This window comes from Lissotriton vulgaris, chromosome 2_1 (genome assembly GCF_964263255.1).
Source record: "Lissotriton vulgaris chromosome 2_1, aLisVul1.2, whole genome shotgun sequence".
NCBI classification, from domain to species: domain Eukaryota; kingdom Metazoa; phylum Chordata; class Amphibia; order Caudata; family Salamandridae; genus Lissotriton; species Lissotriton vulgaris.
Window position 1 is genome coordinate 226,085,454 of NC_141687.1, and position 21,331 is coordinate 226,106,784.

Here is a 21,331-nt window from a genome sequence, read left to right on the forward strand (position 1 = left end):
CTCCAGCCTGAGTTCTCCTCAGGATCTCTTCAAAACAACTTGTTCACATTTAAAAGTGACTTCTTTCTTCTAAATCTCGACAAGGATTACTTCAAACCACTTATCACTGCAGTAAGTGATTTATTACTTCAAAATTTCTGACATGTCTGAATCCCAGAAGAAAGCCCTTTTCAGGGCCTGCTCTTCATGTGAGAAGAAAAGGCTACATGTTGAGGATAAGCATGCTCTATGCTTATATTGCCTTTATCCAGACCACGTCCCTAAAGACTGTAAAATATGTAGGTCTTTCCCTAACAAGACCTTGAGGGACAGAGAAGGTCGCCTGCTCATCTGGCTGGACAGGCTCAAAGAGAGGGAAAATGTGGAATCTTCAGAGGGGAGCATTTCAATGACCTCAGAAGTCTCCCTGAAGAGGCCAAGGGTGGCTTCCCCTGGCCCCTCAGACACTCCTCCTATGAAGGCACAAAGGAAGTCTTCAGAGGCAAGATCAACGAAATCTTCAGTGTCTGTAAAGGACTCTCAGACTTTTAAGAAGCCTACACAGTCGTCCAGCAAACTTGCGACATCCTCCTCAGCGTAAAAAAGAATTATGGCGCCAGTTCACGTCACCACAGCGACGACGACTGTGTCGACGACGACAGCGTCGTCGGTTTTCCCATCGACGACGACAACTCCTTCATCGTCGTCAGCAGGTAAACCCTATTCCATCTATAATTCTGCTGAAACCGTCGTCGACGTCCAAAACCTCGTCGACGACGAAGATTGTCCCATCGGCGACGGCGTCGTCGATGAAGAGCCCCCCGTCGACGGGTATGTTGATGACGAAGACGTCGACGACAAAGACGTCGACGACGAAGACGTCGACGACGAGATCACCATCGACGACGAGATCACCGTCGACGAGGAGTGAAGCGTCGACGAGCGCATCGTCGACGAAGGCGTCGTCGCCGATGAAAATATCGTCTACGGAGGCACCGTCGACGAAAGTCTTACCGTCGACGAGGGCACCGTCGACGGGGGAATCGTCGTCAACATTGGCCCCTTCTGAGCCGTGGAAGAAATCCAAGCTGGTAGAAACGTCGTCTCTGACCCTGCCACCGTCGACAACACCAGAAACGACGGCAGGGGCTCCTGCAACACCTTCTGTGCCTGGCAAACTAACCAAGAAGCAGATTACACCGGAAAAAACGTCACCAAGTAAAGTGCAAACTCATTTGCCTACAGAAATTCTCCAGAGTGAAGAATCTGAAGAAGAACTCCTGGATCAGGCTACTTCCATTTCAGACCTTCACGTAAAATGTCAGAGCACGGACGAGGAACAGGAGGAAATGAGCTACCAGGAACACTCTTTCCAAGCTCATGTTCGCACGGAGGTCACCCCGATGGAATGCTTTCCCGCTTCAATTGTTAATGACCTTAAATACCTTATCTAGGACTACAAACAACGTTTCCCGGAAACACCGGCAACTGAGACAGGGGGCCCGACGCCTGCTACAAATACACCAGCGACAGCCCCAAAACAGACACGGCCAGCTACTCAGGTCTGCCATGAGAAAGTGCCTCCTCAGGTGATAGATTCATCAGATGAGGAAGAAGAGGAACTGGAAGAGGGGGAAGTCCAAGAAATCCAGTCGGACCACGAAGAGGAAGAAGAGTATGTGGCATCTTCCCCAGCCTCACCCCAACCACGCCAGGCAGATTCACCACCAGTGGACATTGGCGGTTTCCATCGAATAGTGGAAAGGGCGGCAAAGCGTGTGGAAAACGAGCCCATAATCCTATCGATGCCCAGGCCGCTGGCGCAAACCGCCTCTTAGTTCCCATGTTGAATAATTACCAAAATAAAGAGACGGGCGCTGGAAGCAGGAATCAAGAACAGAGTTTATTTCTCATGAGGAGAGCCAGTCATTTCGGACACGAAACACAGTGTCTTTCGGGAGGTGCTCTAACAAGTGAGCTGAGACTCTTGGTTTTATACCTTACAGAACACTCGATAACACAATCAGGACTGTATGACGCAAGAGAAGGACATCCCTATAATCCTCGTGGTGATCCTACCCCACATGTGTTCACAATGGGGACCCTTGACCTGCTGATAAGAGGGGAGGGCAATCACGCAGCTGAGTGTTCCGTCAACTGTTTAGGATGTGTACGCCTGATCATAGCCCAGGGGGTGGGGTGGCTAGGATCAATAGTGGCATACAATAAGGGCAGTAAATGGTATCTCCTGACTCAGGCAATGGCCTCGGACATGTGTGGTCAGCCGGACTCGGGGGAAGGGGTTATCAAAGGAGTGGTATTCATGCCGCGTGGACAGTCGAGCGCGGAGGGAAGGCTTGTCAACAGAGGGGCATTCATGGAAGGGAAGGAGGCGTTGGTCAGGCGCGGCCGTGACTCTCAAGGACAGGGTCTTGCAAGAGAAAAAGGTTTATGACTTGCCCACGTGAGGAGAAGGGAGGGGTAGCCAGGGTGGACACAGGGACAGGGTCACACAGAGAGAGAGAGAGAGATCTTATGACCCGTACATGAGAGAGCGGGGGCAGTCAGGTGCAGCTGGGGAGGGCAACGTCAGCTAAGGCGAAGGATGCCTCTCCAAGAAGGGATGGGGGGGGGTTTTGTGCGAGTCAAGTGGGAGAGTTGCCTTTCACAGCGGGGTCGCGCAGAGGGAGAGGGTTTCATGGTCTATGCATGGGAGAGGGGGGGGGGTTAAGATACGCGCAGGAGGGAAACCGGGGATCCTAATGGGTAAAAAGGCCATAGTGCCTAAACTGGCTGTACATATGTATAGGGGTAGGGGCTCTCACTGGCAGAGTGATACGGTCAATAGTTTACGGTATTCATGGTGCTCACAGGGAGAGGAGTGGGGGAAGAAGGGGAATGAATGCTGTCTATGTACATCAATTTCTTCAACTTTCACAGTCGCCCCTTTTTACATAGCAGCAGTCATATTTGCAATTGATGGGTTTACAGGCAGACAGGCATCGTTGATGAATTAGCGTTTTGTCGATACTAACATTTGGCGTACAATCATAGACAGTTAAGGTGATGGGCAGAATGCAGTACATAGAAAATTACATTTCATTGAGTTCCTAATAATTTAAACGCACTACATAGCAAAAATCTTTCTGACTTAAAAAAAAAATGTGACCAATGAACAGCTTTGACCAGGTAGTTGAGAGCGGAATTCAGTTCAATACACAATATTTCTTCGCCACAGTGTCTTTGTATCATTGAGCCATCACTGGTAGGCTCTAGTCCGTGTACTGTCGTTGGCGCTGTTGAGCACCGGCGGTGGAGCTATAGGTCCAGCTCAGTCCTATCCTTACGCGTTGCAGGGTGTGGTCAGTCCTCTGCTGTTAGACCACAGTCCTGTTCCCTAAACAATCCGGTTGGTGGCGCCTTATGCTCGGCACCCATAGTTCTATGGCAACACCCTATTCCCAGCGGAATGCAGTTCTTTCCCTTGGCAAAAAGTCACGTGGAAAAGAGGGTGAGTGTTGTTCAAATAGTCGATAGGTAAGAGGGCGGAGTTGGGTCAGAGTTCCTGGGACACACAAAAGGGACCAAGGGAGCAAAGGATAACAAGCAGGCAGGCCCATCAATCGGGCCCAAAGAAGGGGGACGGAGACTCCAGGCACACGTGGGTTAGCAGACGGAGGGCTTTAAGGCGGCCCATCATTTTTCATTTTCCACGTTGAAATTGCGGTCTCGTCCCGTATCCTGTTGCTCTGCGGCTCCACCTTTGGTCGAGGTCACACGTGTCCCAAGATCCGCAGTCAGGCTGTACGTCACATCTGACCCATCTCCTTCGGTGATCGTGAATCTTTGAATAGGTACAAGACAAGGTTTCAGTGAAATGACAAAAGAAGATATCTACGCATGTGAACTCCTCCCTCAAGTCTACGCATTTGGGAGATACGCTCATTGGTCACAGTCAGAGGTCCTATTACCAAGCAGTGCATGTGTCAGCATTCCTACTGAGTTTATAGCAGGTTTAATCATCGTCCTATTTATAACTCAAGTGAGGATAAATAATATTCCCATCAATTGTGCATTACATCATATTCAACATTACGGAGCATTTCCCTCCAGGACTGGCTAACCTTTTCAAACAGGGCGGGGGTGTCATTATCGAGAGTCAGGCAAAACAAGATTTTCTCGAGGGTCAACAGTTACTCATGGTCATCGTGCTTATCTCCGAGACAGCAACCGGGTTCTATCAAAAATTGGGGCGGGGATGCTTCGGGCGCTCGCGCTTGGGTGCAAAAGGGGATGGGGCAATCTGGGCATTGGAGGTCAATCTAGACGTTGGCGTTCGTCTCTGAAGAACAGACATAAGGTGCCATTGACATACAGTTCCCCTATAAATGGCCAGATTTGGGGGACTTTAGTCGTCTTACCTGTCCTTTCCTTCTCAGCCAATTCAAGTTCATTCATTTTACAGAAAGGAGAGGTAGTAATATGGCGAGATTCAATCATTTTAGTTTCGGTCAATTTCGCTGAACGCCTTCGCGTTCAATATGTATCAAATCAGACTGGTGCCGGTGGGGCACAATTTTACCAAAAAGAGGGAGGGAAAAAATAGGGAGACTCTCATAGAGAGTGAGAGTCGTCCGCAATCTAAACGAGCCATTCGGTACACGTATGACATGTAGGGAGAGAGATAAGGGGGTGGAGAGAGAGAGAGAGAGAGAGAGAGAGAGAGAGAGAGAGAGAGAGAGAGAGAGACGTGTACAAAAATAGGTCATTTAGTGCGCTCACAACACGGAACAGCAAAGGTCAGGTGACATGCAGATACAGACAGAGGGAAGACATAAATTCATACATTACACACACACAAACTCAGACAGGGAAGACAGCACATGTATTACACATATATAAGACATTCACGACAAGACAGGAAACAACAGGTGGCCAACAAAATTCATATTATATCCTACGTATCTTTACTATCCTATTTATCTACGTGCTTAGCTCTTTCTACCCTTCCCCCCTTTTCCTCTCGCTTGTCATGTCTGCGAGCGTTCCCAATTGCCAATACTCACACCTCGGTTGGTCGATCAGAAATTAACCTGGTCGTGCTAGTTACCCACGGTTGGATTTTAAGCCATTTTTCTGTTCCCTCCTTTGGCGGGAAGTTCTCCAGGCTGAGGCAACGGCAAGCATTGATCGGGAGAACAGTCGGACAGCTTGGCTATATCTATAAAAGTGTGGGAAAGGGGGTAGTGCATTTTGAACATCAGCAGCATTTCTAACTTCCTAGACGGGTGGTGCCGTGGCAACCCTTACCCGTATAATTTTCTTTGTCCTTTCCCTACCTAGTCAAACGTCCAGTTACATTATTTAACACGTCATTTCTAGTCAATTTTCCGTCATTCAGTACCTGTCCAGTTCCTATGTCAGTCCATCCTCTCAGTCGCTATGTTCTAAGGAGGAACAGTCATGTTAAGCCTACGTCTTTTAAAAACTTATCGTTATAACGACTAAACACATATTCCCTTTTTCCCTTTTTCGTCGGTGGTCCAACCGTCGCTCTTCCACACTTCAGTCGACGTTCTGACGTGACCTGCAGAAGGGAGGAAAAGAAGGGGTGGGGGGGGGGCAGCATTCAAAGCACATCATCATGCAGTAATCCGAAAATGTTTTTACCTACCACATACTCGCCCTATCTCCTCGTACTGCATTCCCTTGCCATCTCGGCGTTTAAGCCCAGAGGGACCAGTGGTGTCAGATAGATAATCATTGACGATCTGCGTATCTACATGAGCTACTTGGTCGTAACCCTCTTTTTATCGGGTGCAAGGGTGGCGGTCAGATGCCATTTCTGTGGTGTCATTTTAAGGGTGTCTGAAACACTTTTCCGGCTGCTTGTGACACATAATGTAGCTGCTAAATATCTGATCCCTTCTGATCTACATCCTTCATCATACTTATTCTTCGCTCACAGTAGTAAGGCATCCAAAACTCATTAGTGCAACTGCTACAACCATGCTTTCTTTTCCAAAATACTTTTAATAAAAAGTGCTGATGTACAAATACAGGCCTGCAACTCGGTGGACCGGCTACAAAGCAGATTGAAACTGTACATAAGAAGAACGAAATTGGTGGCAGTTCATTGCATAAAGTGCAGCAGTGCAATAAAATCGCATTAAACTTCCCTACAGAGCAAGCATGATGCATGTCAGTAATTCATCTTTAATAAATTCATAAATTCATTATCCAAGTTCATTCGTTACCTAAATTGCACCAATTCATTTTCCAACTTATAATCAGTACCCACCCTAAGTCAGTTCATCGTCCAAGCACATACTCAATAACCTTCATATCTACTTTCATTATCCAAAAACTGCGTATATATCTCGGGACAAAAGGCTGCGCAATCAGGGTGCAACAAAGTTTATTCAAAACGTTTCATTTTGTGTCGGCGCCATTTTTGGGTGGGGTCAGGCAAGTTCCAGCACAGTCAGAATGTCTCCAATGATTCGTGGTTGGACCGGGGCCTTTCGTTGGAAGTTCAAAAAAGTTTTGAATCATGTGGAAACAGTCTAACGATAGTCAAAAGAGTGGGGAGGGCGGCAACAATTTTCCTACCGGGTCATTCTGGTGTTCCTCCGGAACTGAACAAGTCTGCGCCGTGGCTGCACCTTAGCCATTTCCAAACTGAAGCTGGCGCTGGCAGGAGTGCGTCGATGTCGCTGTTCCCAGTGAGGGGGACGGGGGCGCCCATGCGGAGGGATCGGGGTGCCCCCCCGGCTCTTATAGAATCTTCAAGGTTGAGGAGAAGAACAGACATGGGGCGTGTGCCCGTCCGGGGCAGAAGACCGCTTTTTGATGTTGACCCTCTTTAAGTAAGAGCATTGGGGTGTCGCTGGAAGCCTCCACCTGGAGGGAGGTGGGGGAGGCTCGTTCGCGTCACCTCCCCCTTCCAGCGACCCCGCGCCGTTCCTCGGCTCCGTCGCTTCGATATTGGCCATGCCAGCCATTGAAGATGGGGGGGGGGGGGTCGGTGGCTGCGGCAAGACATCCCCCCCTTTTCTCTTGACATGTGGCGGGACTACCTGGAACTGTCCAGGAATTTGACATGTGGCGGGACTACTTGCAAGCGCCGCCATTCTCGCTTTTGGCTTCGGCCTTCTTCGTGGGTCGGACCAGGCGAGAGACAGAAGGGGGGGGGTGGTCGGCGGCTGAGGCAAGACAGCCCCCCCCCGTGGCCTGCAGGGCAGCAGGAGAGAAGGAGAGGACTCTGCCATTCTTTGGACCGCCTGCCCAACATCATCTCCTCCTGACCGTGGCCAGGCGGGCCCCTCGTGCCTCAAGGCCTCGCCCTCCGGATGGGCGTAACCGCGGACCTGTTGCACTTCGGGAGCTTCCGGAATGGGGGTAGGTACCTATTGAATTGTTTCTATTTCACGTGACCGTTATTTTGGGCGTGGCGGGCAATGAGGCAGACATGTTGGGAGCAGGAATAGGCAGTGAAGCCTAGCTACCTTGTGGCTATTTCTGTTGTCAAACTTTTCACCATTTTACATTTCCTATTACGAACTATTTCTAATGTTTCTTATTTTTAGTGAAGTCAAAAGCTCATCAGGGGGTTACTGACTTAGCCTGATTTCTTTTTATTATTTTTCTTTCTCTTCCTTAGCGTGTTTCGAGCTAAAGCTTTCTGTTAGTAGGGAACGGTGATCACTTCATATTTTTATGTGTCCTTTTCACTAGGGGGTACCTCTGGACGGACCAGACGAGTTCCCTCCAATAAATGGTCCGGGGTGGAACGAGATTATCGATCAAAAGGGGAACATATATTCCTTCATTAGGGTATCATCCTGGACAGACCGAGCGATGTACTTCCATTTACTAGGGTAGCCTCCTGGACGGACCAGATGGTCTACTTCCACTAAATGGCCCATGAGCGGGGAGCATATGTCCTCCATAAGGGTAGTCTCCTGGGCGGACCATGCGAGCTACCCCCCAAACAGTGGGGAGTGGGTAGGACTGACGAATTCACAAAGGGGCATAACCTACCCTTTACTACTTGCAAAGACTAGATAGAATATTTCTATTCCACGTTGTTTGCAGGCAGAAAATACCTCAAACGAAACAATTCCTGGAACAACAATGTCCAGGCAACCAACCAATCAGTGGGGAGAAAAACAGGCATGACGGATTACAATGGGGACAAATGTCTGCATTACCTGCCCTTCGCCATCCAAAAAGGAAGACAGAATATTTCTACTCGTCTCAGTTTGTAGACAGGGAAGATCTCAAAGAACAACAATCGATTATTAATCGACTTCAAACAATTCAGTGGGGAGAAAAGTAGGTATGACGGATTAATACCGGGGACAAAAGTCTGCATTACCTACCCTTCTCTATCTTCAAAGAGGGACGACGTTCCTATTCGCCGCTGTTTGCAAACAGAGAATGTCTCGTTCTCAGAAGAGAACCAATATGTCAAGTAGCCTTCAAAGCTAAATGAACCAATACCAACAATTTCGGTATACAAATACCGATTTTCAATACAATCAATCAGCAATTTCGGTATACAAATACCGATTTTCAATACAATCAATCAACAATCAGGTGGATAGAACCACCCTACCAATCAGGCGTAAGAACGCCCTACTTAATCTTACCCGGACCGGACCATACGGACAGTTCTTTGACTTCCTCCTCCAGCGCCCGATCGTTCTCTTACTCCATGTAGCATTCCTGTGGGATTCCAGTCAGGACGATAGGTCACTCAAGAGAGGTCAGTTCAGAATTGGTGAAGTTCTGTCGATCGGCAGCCGGGCGAGGGCCCTCTCAAGGCAGGCATGCTCCGATCATTTAGATGTTCACTTCTTCGTCTGGATCTCTCTTATCGAACCCCATGTCACTGATGGACCCCGCGTTGGGACGCCAATTGTGGAAAACGAGCCCATAATCCTATCGATGCCCAGGCCGCTGGCGCAAACCGCCTCTTAGTTCCCATGTTGAATAATTACCAAAATAAAGAGACGGGCGCTGGAAGCAGGAATCAAGAACAGAGTTTATTTCTCATGAGGAGAGCCAGTCATTTCGGACACGAAACACAGTGTCTTTCGGGAGGTGCTCTAACAAGTGAGCTGAGACTCTTGGTTTTATACCTTACAGAACACTCGATAACACAATCAGGACTGTATGACGCAAGAGAAGGACATCCCTATAATCCTCGTGGTGATCCTACCCCACATGTGTTCACAATGGGGACCCTTGACCTGCTGATAAGAGGGGAGGGCAATCACGCAGCTGAGTGTTCCGTCAACTGTTTAGGATGTGTACGCCTGATCATAGCCCAGGGGGTGGGGTGGCTAGGATCAATAGTGGCATACAATAAGGGCAGTAAATGGTATCTCCTGACTCAGGCGATGGCCTCGGACATGTGTGGTCAGCCGGACTCGGGGGAAGGGGTTATCAAAGGAGTGGTATTCATGCCGCGTGGACAGTCGAGCGCGGAGGGAAGGCTTGTCAACAGAGGGGCATTCATGGAAGGGAAGGAGGCGTTGGTCAGGCGCGGCCGTGACTCTCAAGGACAGGGTCTTGCAAGAGAAAAAGGTTTATGACTTGCCCACGTGAGGAGAAGGGAGGGGTAGCCAGGGTGGACACAGGGACAGGGTCACACAGAGAGAGAGAGAGAGATCTTATGACCCGTACATGAGAGAGCGGGGGCAATCAGGTGCAGCTGGGGAGGGCAACGTCAGCTAAGGCGAAGGATGCCTCTCCAAGAAGGGATGGGGGGGGGGTTTGTGCGAGTCAAGTGGGAGAGTTGCCTTTCACAGCGGGGTCGCGCAGAGGGAGAGGGTTTCATGGTCTATGCATGGGAGAGGGGGGGGGTTAAGATACGCGCAGGAGGGAAACCGGGGATCCTAATGGGTAAAAAGGCCATAGTGCCTAAACTGGCTGTACATATGTATAGGGGTAGGGGCTCTCACTGGCAGAGTGATACGGTCAATAGTTTACGGTATTCATGGTGCTCACAGGGAGAGGAGTGGGGGAAGAAGGGGAATGAATGCTGTCTATGTACATCAATTTCTTCAACTTTCACAAGCGATTTCATATGGTGATGGAACCAACTGAGACTGAGTGCTTCTTACATGACTTCAAGGAGCAAACACAGAAAACAGCGAAGTCTATCCCAATAATAGAATTTCTCTGGGACCAGGGAAAGAAACTGATGCTGACGCCGGCCTCTGTACCTGCGGTTGTTCCACGCCTGGATAAAAAATACAAGGCTCCAACCACAGCGGCAGCTTGCCTTAATGGGCACCCGAAACCGGATTCGGTCGTAACCCAGACGGCCCAAAAGAATTCTCGCAACCCTTCCTCTCCTCTGTCAGCCCCTCCGGACAAGGAAGGCAGGAAGTTAGACACAATCGGCAAGCGGTTTACAACAACATCGGCCATGACCATCAAGGTGGCCAACTCCATAGCCCTGTTGGGGCGTTATAACCACCAGCTCTGGGAAGATATAGTCCCATATATAGCGGAACTGCCAGACACAGTTCAGGAGAAAGCCACGGCACTGCTTACGGAGGGTCAAACCTCGGCAGCTGAAATCATTGATTGTGCCATAGATGCAGCCATGACTGGCTTTCGACAACTAGCTGGGGCAGCAGTCCTGCGCCGTCAAGGATGGCTTAAGGCAACGTCATTCAGACAAGAGGTGCAGACGAAAGTGCTGGACATGCCCTTCGACGGCCAACACCTTTTTGGAGACAAAATTGACGAGGCGCTCCAAACGATCAAGAAAGACACTGATACTGCTAGAGCACTTGGTACGTTACAGGCATGGAACCAGTCCTTTCGAGGCAACAAATCCAGGGGCCAGTCCTCCTACAGGGGATCCTATCAAAATAGGTCCTCGTATTCCTACCAGAATAAATCCCAGTACCAACAGAAGCAGCAACAAGGTCGTCAGACTTCTTATGGAAGGTCAAACTTCAGGGGCAAAAACCAGAGGAGGGGCACTGGCGGCCGCCAGTGACCAATTACTCCAGCCAGTCCAGCAACTATATCCCTCATTAAAGATTGGAGGAAAATTGACACATTTCCTAGACAATTGGCATCTCATCACCACAGATCGGTGGGTACTTCAATTAATCAGATTCGGCCATTCCCTGGAATTCACCACCATCCCACCTGCAACCCCTCCCCGCAGGCTGCCACACAAACATCTACGCCTGCTACTCCAGGAAATTTCTGCGATGTTGAAGAAAGGAGCAATCGAACGAGTTCCATCGTCTCTAAGAGGAAAAGGATTCTATTCCCGCTTCTTTCTTATACGCAAGAAGGAGAAAAAGTTGAGGCCCATTCTAGACCTCAGGGCTCTCAACTTTTTCCTGAAGAGTTAGTCGTTCAGGATGGTGACGATCCAAGAAATACTAGGCATACTGGAAAAAGGAGATTTTATGACATCTTTGGATCTCCAGGATGCCTACTACCACATCCCGATCCTCAAGGGCCACAGAAAATTTCTGAGATTCGAAGTGGCAGGACAGCACTACCAATTCAAAGTCCTACCGTTTGGCCTCAAATCCGCTCCGCGGATTTTCACCAAGTGCCTTTCACCTGTGGCAGCTTTCCTGCGTCAAATGGGTCACCAAGTCTTCCCCTACCTCGACGGCTGGCTGGTAAAGGCACCTTCAGCTGCAGGCGTGACCGAATCCTCCAACGCCTGCACCAATCTTTTTCAGCAGCTAGGATTAACTCTCAATCACGAGAAATCCTGCATGACCCCTACAAGAAACATCACCTTCCTCGGGCGACCTTGAACACGGAATGCGCAAGGGCATTTCCTTCGAAGGAGAGGAAAAACAAAATAATATCTCTGGCCACGGCTGTGGCATCAAGGAAGTCCCTAAAAGTTCGAACCTACAAATCACTCCTGGGAATGATGTCTTCTTGTATACTCCTCATCCCTCACTGCAGGCTCAGGATGCGCCCATTGCAAGAAGCCCTCACGAACCAATGGACACAGAGTACAGGTTCTTTCGAGGACATTGTGAAGATAACACCACAAATATCCAAGAGTCTGGACTGGTGGAGGAATCACAAGAATGTGTCTATGGGACTGCCATTCCTACTTCCAGCAACAACTCTGGTGATCACCACGGATGCCTCCCTGGAAGGCGGGGAAGCTGTCCTCCAGGACCTTTGAATAAGCGGCAAATGGACAAATCAGGAGAAGCAACTCCATATCAATCTTCTGGAACTGAGGGCTGTGTATCTGGCACTACAAGCCTTTTTACCAGGCATCCAGAACTCCCAGGTGCTCGTCAGAACGGACAACACCACAACGATGCACTATCTCAACAAACAGAGAGGAACGAGTTCGCTCACTCTGTCACGCGAATCGCAAAAAGTCTGGAACTGGCTTGTACTCCATGGGATCACGCTAAGGGCGGACTATGTCCCGGGCAAGAACAACACCATTGCGGACGCCCTAAGCAGACAGAAATCCCTCTCCCACGAGTGGGAGCTCGACAACAGTACGCTGGATCACATATTCTCAGAATGGGGAGTCCCAGGAATCAACCTGCTTGCCACCAAGGAGAACGCCAAATGCCCAAACTACGCAAGCTGGCGTCCCCAACCAAGGTCACTCGGAAATGCTTTTTCCATCGGTTGGTTCAGCGTTTTTGCGTACGCTTTTCCACCTCAGGAAGATCAAGGCGGAGCCTTGTACCCTGATCCTAGTTGCCCCGTTCTGGCCGAGGCAGCTCTGGTTCTCGGATCTTCATCGCCTCTCCATCAGGACACCGATTCGTCTGAAGCAGCACCCGAACCTGCTGACAATGTCCAACGGGCAGGTGCAACATCCGAACCTGCAATCGCTCAGGTTATCGGCCTGGCTCCTGAGCACAGAGAGTTCTGTCATTTGAACATCCCGCAGCAATGCAGGGACGTGCTGGCAAAAGCAAGAGCGGACAGTACCAACAAAACATACTCTCTAAAATGGAAACGATTCTGCATATGGTGTTTAGAGAAAGGCCTGAGACCACTCCATATCACACCCGAACAGATATTGCCATATCTACTGCATTTGGCACAGTCAGGACTGGCGCATGCATCCATAAAGGTGCATTTGGCGGCCATTTCACGATTCACCAGGACTTTCAAAGGACCGTCTCTTTGGTCCAATAGGCTTATCAAGCAGTTCCTAAAGGGACTATATAGATCCTTCCCAAGACCTAGAAGGGTACCACTGACATGGCACCTCAATTTAGTCCTCAACCAACTCACGAAGCACCCTTTTGAGCCCATTCATCGAGCATCCATCAAGTACATCTCATGGAAGACGGCTCTGCTGCTCGCTCTAACATCTGCCAGGAGAGTAAGCGAGCTACAGGCTCTATCCATTCAGGAACCCTTCATGCATTTCTAACAGGACAGGGTGGTGCTGAGGACAAATCCCAAGTTCATACCGAAAGTGCCTTCAGACTTTCACCTTAATGAACCGATGGTTCTACGTTCTTTCTTTGTAAACCCTACCACCGCAGCAGAAAGGACGCTACACTCCTTGGACCTCAAATGTGTCTAAAGTTTTACATAGACAAAACAAAGACTTTCAGGATGTCATCACAGCTATTTGTGGCCTACAGTAGGCCAAGGATGGGTATGCCTCTAACGAAACAGAGAATCTCAAGGTGGATCTCCTCAGGGATAGCATTCTGCCATGACAGGGCCGGACAGCCTTTGAGTGCTAATGTTAAAGCGCATTCCACGGGAGCGATGTCCACATCAGCAGCGCTGTTCGCTGGAGTGCCGATTTTGGACATATGTAGAGCGGCGACGTGGAAGTCACCGCACACCTTCTCCAGACACTACTGCCTGGTTGCTGAACTTCTGAAGGATGCAGCAGTGGGCCAGGCGGTGCTTCGCCATCTATTCCAGTGAGGTGAGCCTTCCAACATCCCGCCATCCTGGTACGCACATCTCTTGCTCTTATGATATATTGATATATGCTAGTGTTTCAAAGTCGCAGGGTAATATGTGTATTATCTAAAATGACTATGTAGCATGATTACATCAGAAATGTGCATAATGTATTGCTGACTACTCTGATTCAGGCATGTGAATCTATGAAAGACACCCCTAATACTGGATAAGAAACGCGTTACTTACCTGTAACAGCAGTTATCCAGTATTGGTGTCTTTCATAGATTCACATACAACCCTCCCGCCTCCCCTGGAAGGACTCACGTTTCTCTCTAACTGTATTACGCCTACCTAGCTTGGTGCGTATGAAAATCTGAGGGACTGAGGCTCCTGCCAGGAAGGTTCTAGAGGGAGGTCATAGCTGATTGGCTGGCTCTAAGAGTTTGGTCATTTTTACATAAGGACAAGGATAGGCTACTAAGGTGAGGCCCTTAGGCCTATTTTCTCTATATATGTCTATAGGACATTACTTTTCTATGTACCGGAGGCTCCCGTCTTGACGACGGGGAATGATTCAGGCATGTGAATCTATGAAAGACACCAATACTGGATAACTGCTGTTACAGGTAAGTAACGTGTTTCTTCTTGCCCTCTGGACTTCAGCTTCTGCCGTCTGTGTGTGGCCAGGAGCGAAGCGCGGCGGCCTCCATTGTCTCTCCGTCTCACCTAGCTGTTGCCGATTTTAATGCATCGCCCCCACAGGCTTCTATGGGGTGGGGGGAGGGGCATAGTCTCAGCGCCGAACGGGCGCTCCTAATAATTGTGGTGAAACAACGATATTATTTTTATGGTTTAGACAGCGCCTAAACCCCGAAAGTGTAACTAAGCTTTAAAACCGGACTGAGGTGTGGTAGCTTGCATATGATCCAGAGCCTGTGGGTGGCCTGAACTGAAGAATGTCTCAGTGAAAAAATCGAAATCACAAGAGAAAGTGACGGAATAATCAGGAAGGTGGTGCCTGCCTGCCTGCACCAAGACATTTGTATTTTCTCAGGGGCACAAAAAGGCATCAAAGAGTACTCTTCTTGTGAAACTGACAGTCGTCAGTTTCACTGACGGGACAGGAGGACACACCTTAGTCAGGGAGGGGCGACGGACTCCCTCTTACCGAGACAACACGGAGCAGAGCCACCAATGAATAAAAGGTAACCAGCCTCTGCTCCAATTCAAGGCTTACGGTTTCTAGGGAGACCGGCAGCTACCTGGAAAGGCTCCCGGAACTGGTGCTCCACAGGACGCCCTCTGCCTGACTTCCTGCCCGCCACCCTGCGTTTGCGGATTGGCAGCTTGGCCGGGCGCTGTGCACACCCACTCCCTGACACAACGCCTGCTGCTCTGCAGGTGTACTTTGTGTAGAGAGCATGTGCGTTGTCCACACTTATGGATTTGCTGTCTTGTGCCATGCAAGTCATAGGTGTGAAGTAGTCGTTATCCCTCTGTCCTTTGAGCATTAGCACATATGGATCAATTGTTAGAGATGTTTTTTTTTTATGTAGGAACCTACTCCTTTTCTTAAGGGGACTATTTTATTTTCATGTGAGATTGTTTACGTGTACTGATAAGGGCTAGATAGTGAGGACTGGGCACTTTAACTTCCTCTGAGGAAAGGTTTTTTTTACATTTCTGGTGTTTATGGCAAGCGACCCCTACTTTTGGCGTGCGCTCCGGCATCTCGAGGCATCCTCTGTTGGGCTCTACGCGCCCCGGGCTCTGCCTGCGAACAGTAGGTTCTAACCACTGCTGGTACCCCTCATGTACTTTTAATGTTAGTGGACCATGCTGAATTAATTTTGTGTGTGTATTTAATTTTTCCCCCTCTAACAAACCTGCCCTGTTTCCCACTTACATTGGACTATTCATTCTTGTGTCTAAACTTGCCTTCACATTTACCATGTTCCATAATTGCTGAGAATTTATTTGGTGATCTTCTTTAGTCACCCCGCACCCCAAAAGCTTTTATTTTATTTATTTTATGCGTTTTTATATAGAGCGGACTTCAGAGTGCTTCATTGGCCACTGCGCGCGCTAGCTATTCATAAATCTCTGACTTCCTTTCCATCCTCGTCGGGACCGTAATGCTTTTGTTGTGTTGTCGGGCCCCTATTGCCAGTTGTGTGCAATTGAACTGTGTGTGTGTGGCTCTGGCTCTGTCTGTGTCTGTGTGTGTGTGTGTGTGTGTGTGTGTGTGTGTGTGTGTGTTGCTCTGTCTGTGTGTGTGTGGCTCTGTCTGTGTGTGTGTGTGTGTGTGTGTGTGGCTCTGTCTGTGTGTGTGTGTGTGTGTGTGTGTGTGTGTGGCTCTGTCTGTGTGTGTGTGTGTGGCTCTGTCTGTGTGGGTGGGTGGCTCTGTCTGTCTGCGTGTGGCTCTGTCTGTCTGTGTGTGGCTCTCTGTGTGTGTGGCTCTGTGTGGCTCTGTCTGTGTGTGTGTGTGTGTGTGGCTCTGTCTGTGTGTGTGTGGCTATGTGTGTGTGGGGGTGGCTCTATGTGAATGTCTCTGTGTGGGTGGCTCTGTATGTGTGTGTGGGTGGCTCTGTATGTGTGTGTGGGTGGCTTTGTGTGGGTGGCTCTGTGTGGGTGCAATGCAATAGGTCTCGCATTTGCGAGCGATTAAGCTATTGGCATTGTAAATGACAATGCCATTTATTTATATGATTTAAAAACCAAAACATAAATACAAATATTGTCATGAGCAATGCCAATAGCTCTAACTTTAACAATGCTGAGACCATTGCATTGTACAGCCTTCTACCGCCACCACTCTACAACTCTCTCCACCAACACTCTACCACTCTATCCGCCACCACCCTATCCACCACTCTATGCACCACCACTCTAGCGCACACACTCTACCACCCTAGCGCCACCCCTCTAGCGCCACCCCTCTAGCACCACCCCTCTAGCGCCACCACTCTAGCGCCACCACTCTAGCGCCACCACTCTAGCGCCACCACTTGATCCGCCACCACTTGATCCGCCTCCAACACCACCCTCCAACATCACCCTCCAACACCACCCTCCAACACCACCCTCCAACACCACCCTCCAACACCACCCTCCAACACCACCCTCCAACACCACCCTCCTAATCCACCCTCCTAATCCACCCTCCTAATCCACCCTCCTAATCCACCCTCCTAATCCACCCTCCAAATCCACAATCCAAGTACTACTACACCCTCCAACTCCACCATCCACCATCCAACTCCACCCTCCAACTCACTCTACTAAATAGCATCTAATGTATAGTACTTACTGTAATACTGTACTACACACTCTGCTACACTCTCTACTAATCAACATTACTCACTCCTAATTAGTCACTCTATATTACTCACTCTTTACTACTGTAACTAAAAATACACTTTGTATATGTAAGGGTGTGACTGTGCATGCAAATGTGTGTGGCTCTAGGACTCTTTACTACTCACTCTCTCACTATTTAATACTCACTCTTTCACTTTTTACTACTCACTCTCTAATACTCTCTTTACTAATAACTCTCACTTACTCACTATCAACTACTCACTCTACTACTCTACTACTTACTCTGTGTGTGGGTGCTAATGCAATAGGTCTCGCATATGCAAGCAATTAAGCTATTGGCAATATAAATGACAATGCCATTTATTTATGATTAAAAAAAAAAAAGAAATGTCATGAGCAATGCCAATAGCTCTACCTTTAATAATGCAGACCATTGCATTGTAAATGCTTGTTTCTCTGATGGAGTAGAAACTGCACATCAGTCTGCTTGAGCTTTAGGCAATATGCTTGGCACACAAAGCATTTTTGCTTTCCACTCAGAGTTGGTCACTTCAGGTCCTGACAGACAACATGATTTTGATGTGGTACGCAAACAAGATTGGTATCTGGTGGCTCTGAGGCTCAGGTCTTGAGTTCGAGCTCACAATGTGTGGCTTGTCGTGAATCATTTGATAGGCTTCCTGAATGTGCAGACCAACAATCTCATTCGGCACTTCCTTTCTAATAATGAGTGACGTCTCCACCGGGAAGTGGTGCAAACTGTCGTCGCCTACTGCGGCATCCCTCCAGTAGACCCTTTTGCCGCTTACGAGATCGCACATTGTACACAGTTCTGTACCCTGTGGGTCCTGCTCCTCGTTTTGCCTGAAATGGGCTAAAAGATTGAGCTATATAATCTGATCTTTTTCAACTTCCTGCAGAGGTGGCAGCCGTCAGCTTGCCCGGTCATCACACCTGTACCAAATCTGTTTATTCTAGATATTGGTGCTATTTAGATTATTTGTTTGATTGCTTCATCAGATTCCTTATCTTTGAGGTACTACTTGGGTATGGATTCAAGAGAAGAGGAATCTGCATGCAAAGTTACTTACCTTCAGCAATAGTCTTTCTCACCAATCCCACCCGCCTCCCCTTTCTGAGGGTTGGCCATGTGACTTTTAGTAAGGTCCCTGTTTAGTTTTGGTTTACAGTAATTTCTGTCATTCTCATCCCCACCTTTGAGGGTATGGAAAATGGGTGCGAAACTGGTGTCAGTGCACTCGTATAGCATCCTCTACACTTCTGTGATGTCATATCCAAATTTTACAGCATGTACTATATGGGAAAGATAAACCTCTGTTCTTATTTGTTCTAGGTCACTGTTTAAAATGGTATATAAAGTATTCAAAATACTGTATTCTTTTGAAGGCATATTTCGCTTTTGCAAAAGCATGTATGTTTAAGCTTCTTGTTTTGACCTTATTACCTGTCTTCTATTACAGATGACACATGACGCCCTTAATGCTCCTTTGCATATACTTCGTGCTATGTACGAACTGCAATTGAGAAGAACTGATTCCTTTTTTCTAGAAATTCAGAAGAGGTAAATATATTGCTGTATTTAGGGAGCAGCTAAACTGTAATAAGTACATTTTGTCTGGATATTAAGTAAAATATGGGATACCTTTTCTGTATCTTTGCTTTTTTATTTAAAAAAATGTTTGAGCAGAAAATGCAAGCATTCTAGGCTTTCTTAAAAACAAATTTGTCACCTCCTCTCAGCAATATTTGCTACTTTTGTGGCACCTTTTGTATTGAGGGACTTGGTGCAGTGCCAGAAGCGTTCTCCCTTGCTTTACTTAGGCCTTTGGAGGTGTAACCTACAGCTCCACTGGAGTCATTCAAGAATTGTGTTCATTGAGGAGGTTCTCACCATGGAATATTGTTGATGTGCCAGTGGTTCCTAACTTGACGAGATTTACAAAATTTCCCATGAGACTTGATAATACAGATTGTGAGAAAAAGGTCTGTGAAAAGATCTTGAGGAAAAAGATCCTTCATATAAAGAAAGTAATCACAGGAGACTTTTTACGTATTCCATAATTCTTTTGGAACTGACTTAAAATCGTTAGACTGTGATGAGCTTTACCCTGGCAGTGGTGACAATGATGCCAGTTAAGTAGAGAATGTGATTCTCTTTAGAAATTCTTATGAAGGTTTGTTACGTGATTTGCAGAATGACAGTAACACTAACACTAACACTTAGCTTGAGTTTGAGATGCTGGTTCCAGAGGTCCCGCAGTGGCTGCTGATACTTTGGCAATTCAGCTGCACACAGAACATCTCAAATCTATTCTTTCACTGATATTGTGTTGAAGAAGCAGTCAGTGGAACCTCTTTTCCTGTGAGGCCTAGACAGATAATGTTAAGTTAGCAAATACACACAAAAGGGGTTGAAGCAATATGCTAACGCACTTACCACCACAGTGGAAAAGGTTTAGACAGATAGAGTGGTGCACAGAACCAGAAGTTATACCCCATTCAACTTCCAGCAGAGAAAGCTCAAAAACATAAACAAATCGTCATGGTTCAGCACCCTTATTCTATCAAGTACATTTCATAATATTCTCAAAAGTTCAGTACACTTCATGCACATAGTGCCTTGGTAAAAAATACATATTTAGACAATAATCCTTTGTTCATGTTCTTCTTTTTATTACTTCAAAAGCAATAGTCATACAGTAGCCAAAATGTTTTGTCCTCCTGAACTTCTTTAGGGCTCCATTTCCAATCCCCTCAGAGATTAAACTGTGCTGGTGTATGTATTTGTAAATAACACCTCAGATATTCTCTACAAGATAGATCTTGAAGACATACCGCCAAATAGACTTGGGGCTGGAGCACACAAACTCTGGCGTATGAAAATGTATCAGCATAATTTGAAGAATCTAAACAGTACTGTACCAACAAAAATTTGCTTCATTCTATATAGTGGCCCATAGCATGGATTGGTATTCTTGGGTCCAACGCTAGAGGACTTAAAATGCAAGTCTCGTAGAGAATATCTGAGGTATTATTTGCAAATACATATACCAGCACAGTTTTATCTCTGCAAACAAGCCGTAGGCGCTACCAGACGTTTAGCGCCTCTGCAGCCTGTCAAGGAGCTGGGCCTAGCGAGTGATTGATCGTGCCCCTTCCCTGATCGTAAGCTGAGACGGGTGGTGTGCTTCAAGGAGGAATCAGAGCAGAGGGCGAACTTTCGGTGAAGAGCCCCGCTTTCATGCAGAGAGGTAAGCACCAAAGCGGGGGTCCCCCCAAAGCCCACACAGGGAGATGAATCGGGGTGCCCATGTTGGGGTAGTGACAAATGCCCTAAAGAGAACTACCCAGGAGGCGTAGACCGCCATTCCCCCAACCCTGCAGTCTGCCCACACTAGGGCTGTACTGGAGGCCCCCTCTGTGAGAGCAGCTAGGGGCTTCTGTGGATCCTATCTTGTGCTCTGTTAGAAATGGGGGTCTCTAGTTGGCAAAGCTAGGTACCTTTGACCAAATAGGGACCCTTGCTTCTAGTCAGGGTCCCAAGGGGGAAACACACTCTAGATAACCCCTGCTCGCCCCCTTGGTGGCTTGGCACGACCAGACAGGCTTATCCCAAAGGGAATGTGTAAAGTCTTTGTACCAACACTCACAGTAACACAGTGACAACACCAGGAATGGACACCACACAGGTTTAGAAAAATAAAGGTATCTTATCTGAATTTGACAAGACCAAAACAACAAAAAACCAGCATACACAATGAAAGTTAATTTTTGAAATGTTATTATAAAAAGCAAAGTTGTAGATTCTGTATTCCTTGGTGTAATCAAACAAAATATCACCAATCAGTTCCCTTGAGCACCTGCATGCGGCGCTCTTGTGGTTAGGGGACTTTCCCCCATGGGCCTGCTGGCTCCACGGTCAGTGATTGCAAAAGTATGCCCCCAAATGTTTGAAACAAACAGATTCCGAGGAACAGGCTCCGGTACCACAGATCTTCTGATGTGCCGGTACGGGCAGTACTTATAACTTCAAGAAGGGAGACGCCACTACCTAGGTAAAAGCTTTCACAGTCCCTGACAGGCCCGCAAACTA

General features: G+C 47.9%; 2 protein-coding genes across 2 annotated transcripts in view; both read left to right on the top strand.

The window, feature by feature from the left end:
* Nucleotides 1–21,331, top strand: part of ZZEF1 (zinc finger ZZ-type and EF-hand domain containing 1) — a 1,733,356-nt gene that overhangs the window by 1,351,485 nt on the left and 360,540 nt on the right. The window contains exon 46 of the mRNA XM_086954803.1: nt 18,699–18,799. Coding sequence (XP_086810929.1) covers nt 18,699–18,799 — 101 coding nt within the window. The remainder of the gene's footprint in view (nt 1–18,698; nt 18,800–21,331) is intronic.
* On the top strand, nt 1,413–11,758 carry LOC147729891 (uncharacterized). Its single transcript, XM_086958517.1, has 2 exons — nt 1,413–1,755; nt 10,067–11,758. Exon 2 carries the CDS (start codon nt 10,076–10,078, stop codon nt 11,000–11,002), a length of 927 nt encoding a protein of 308 aa, XP_086814643.1. The 5' UTR covers nt 1,413–1,755; nt 10,067–10,075; the 3' UTR covers nt 11,003–11,758.

Coding starts and splice junctions, on each gene's coding strand:
- LOC147729891 (XM_086958517.1), top strand. CDS start 10,076: ATGGTGATGGAACCAACTGAGACTGAGTGCTTCTTACATGACTTCAAG.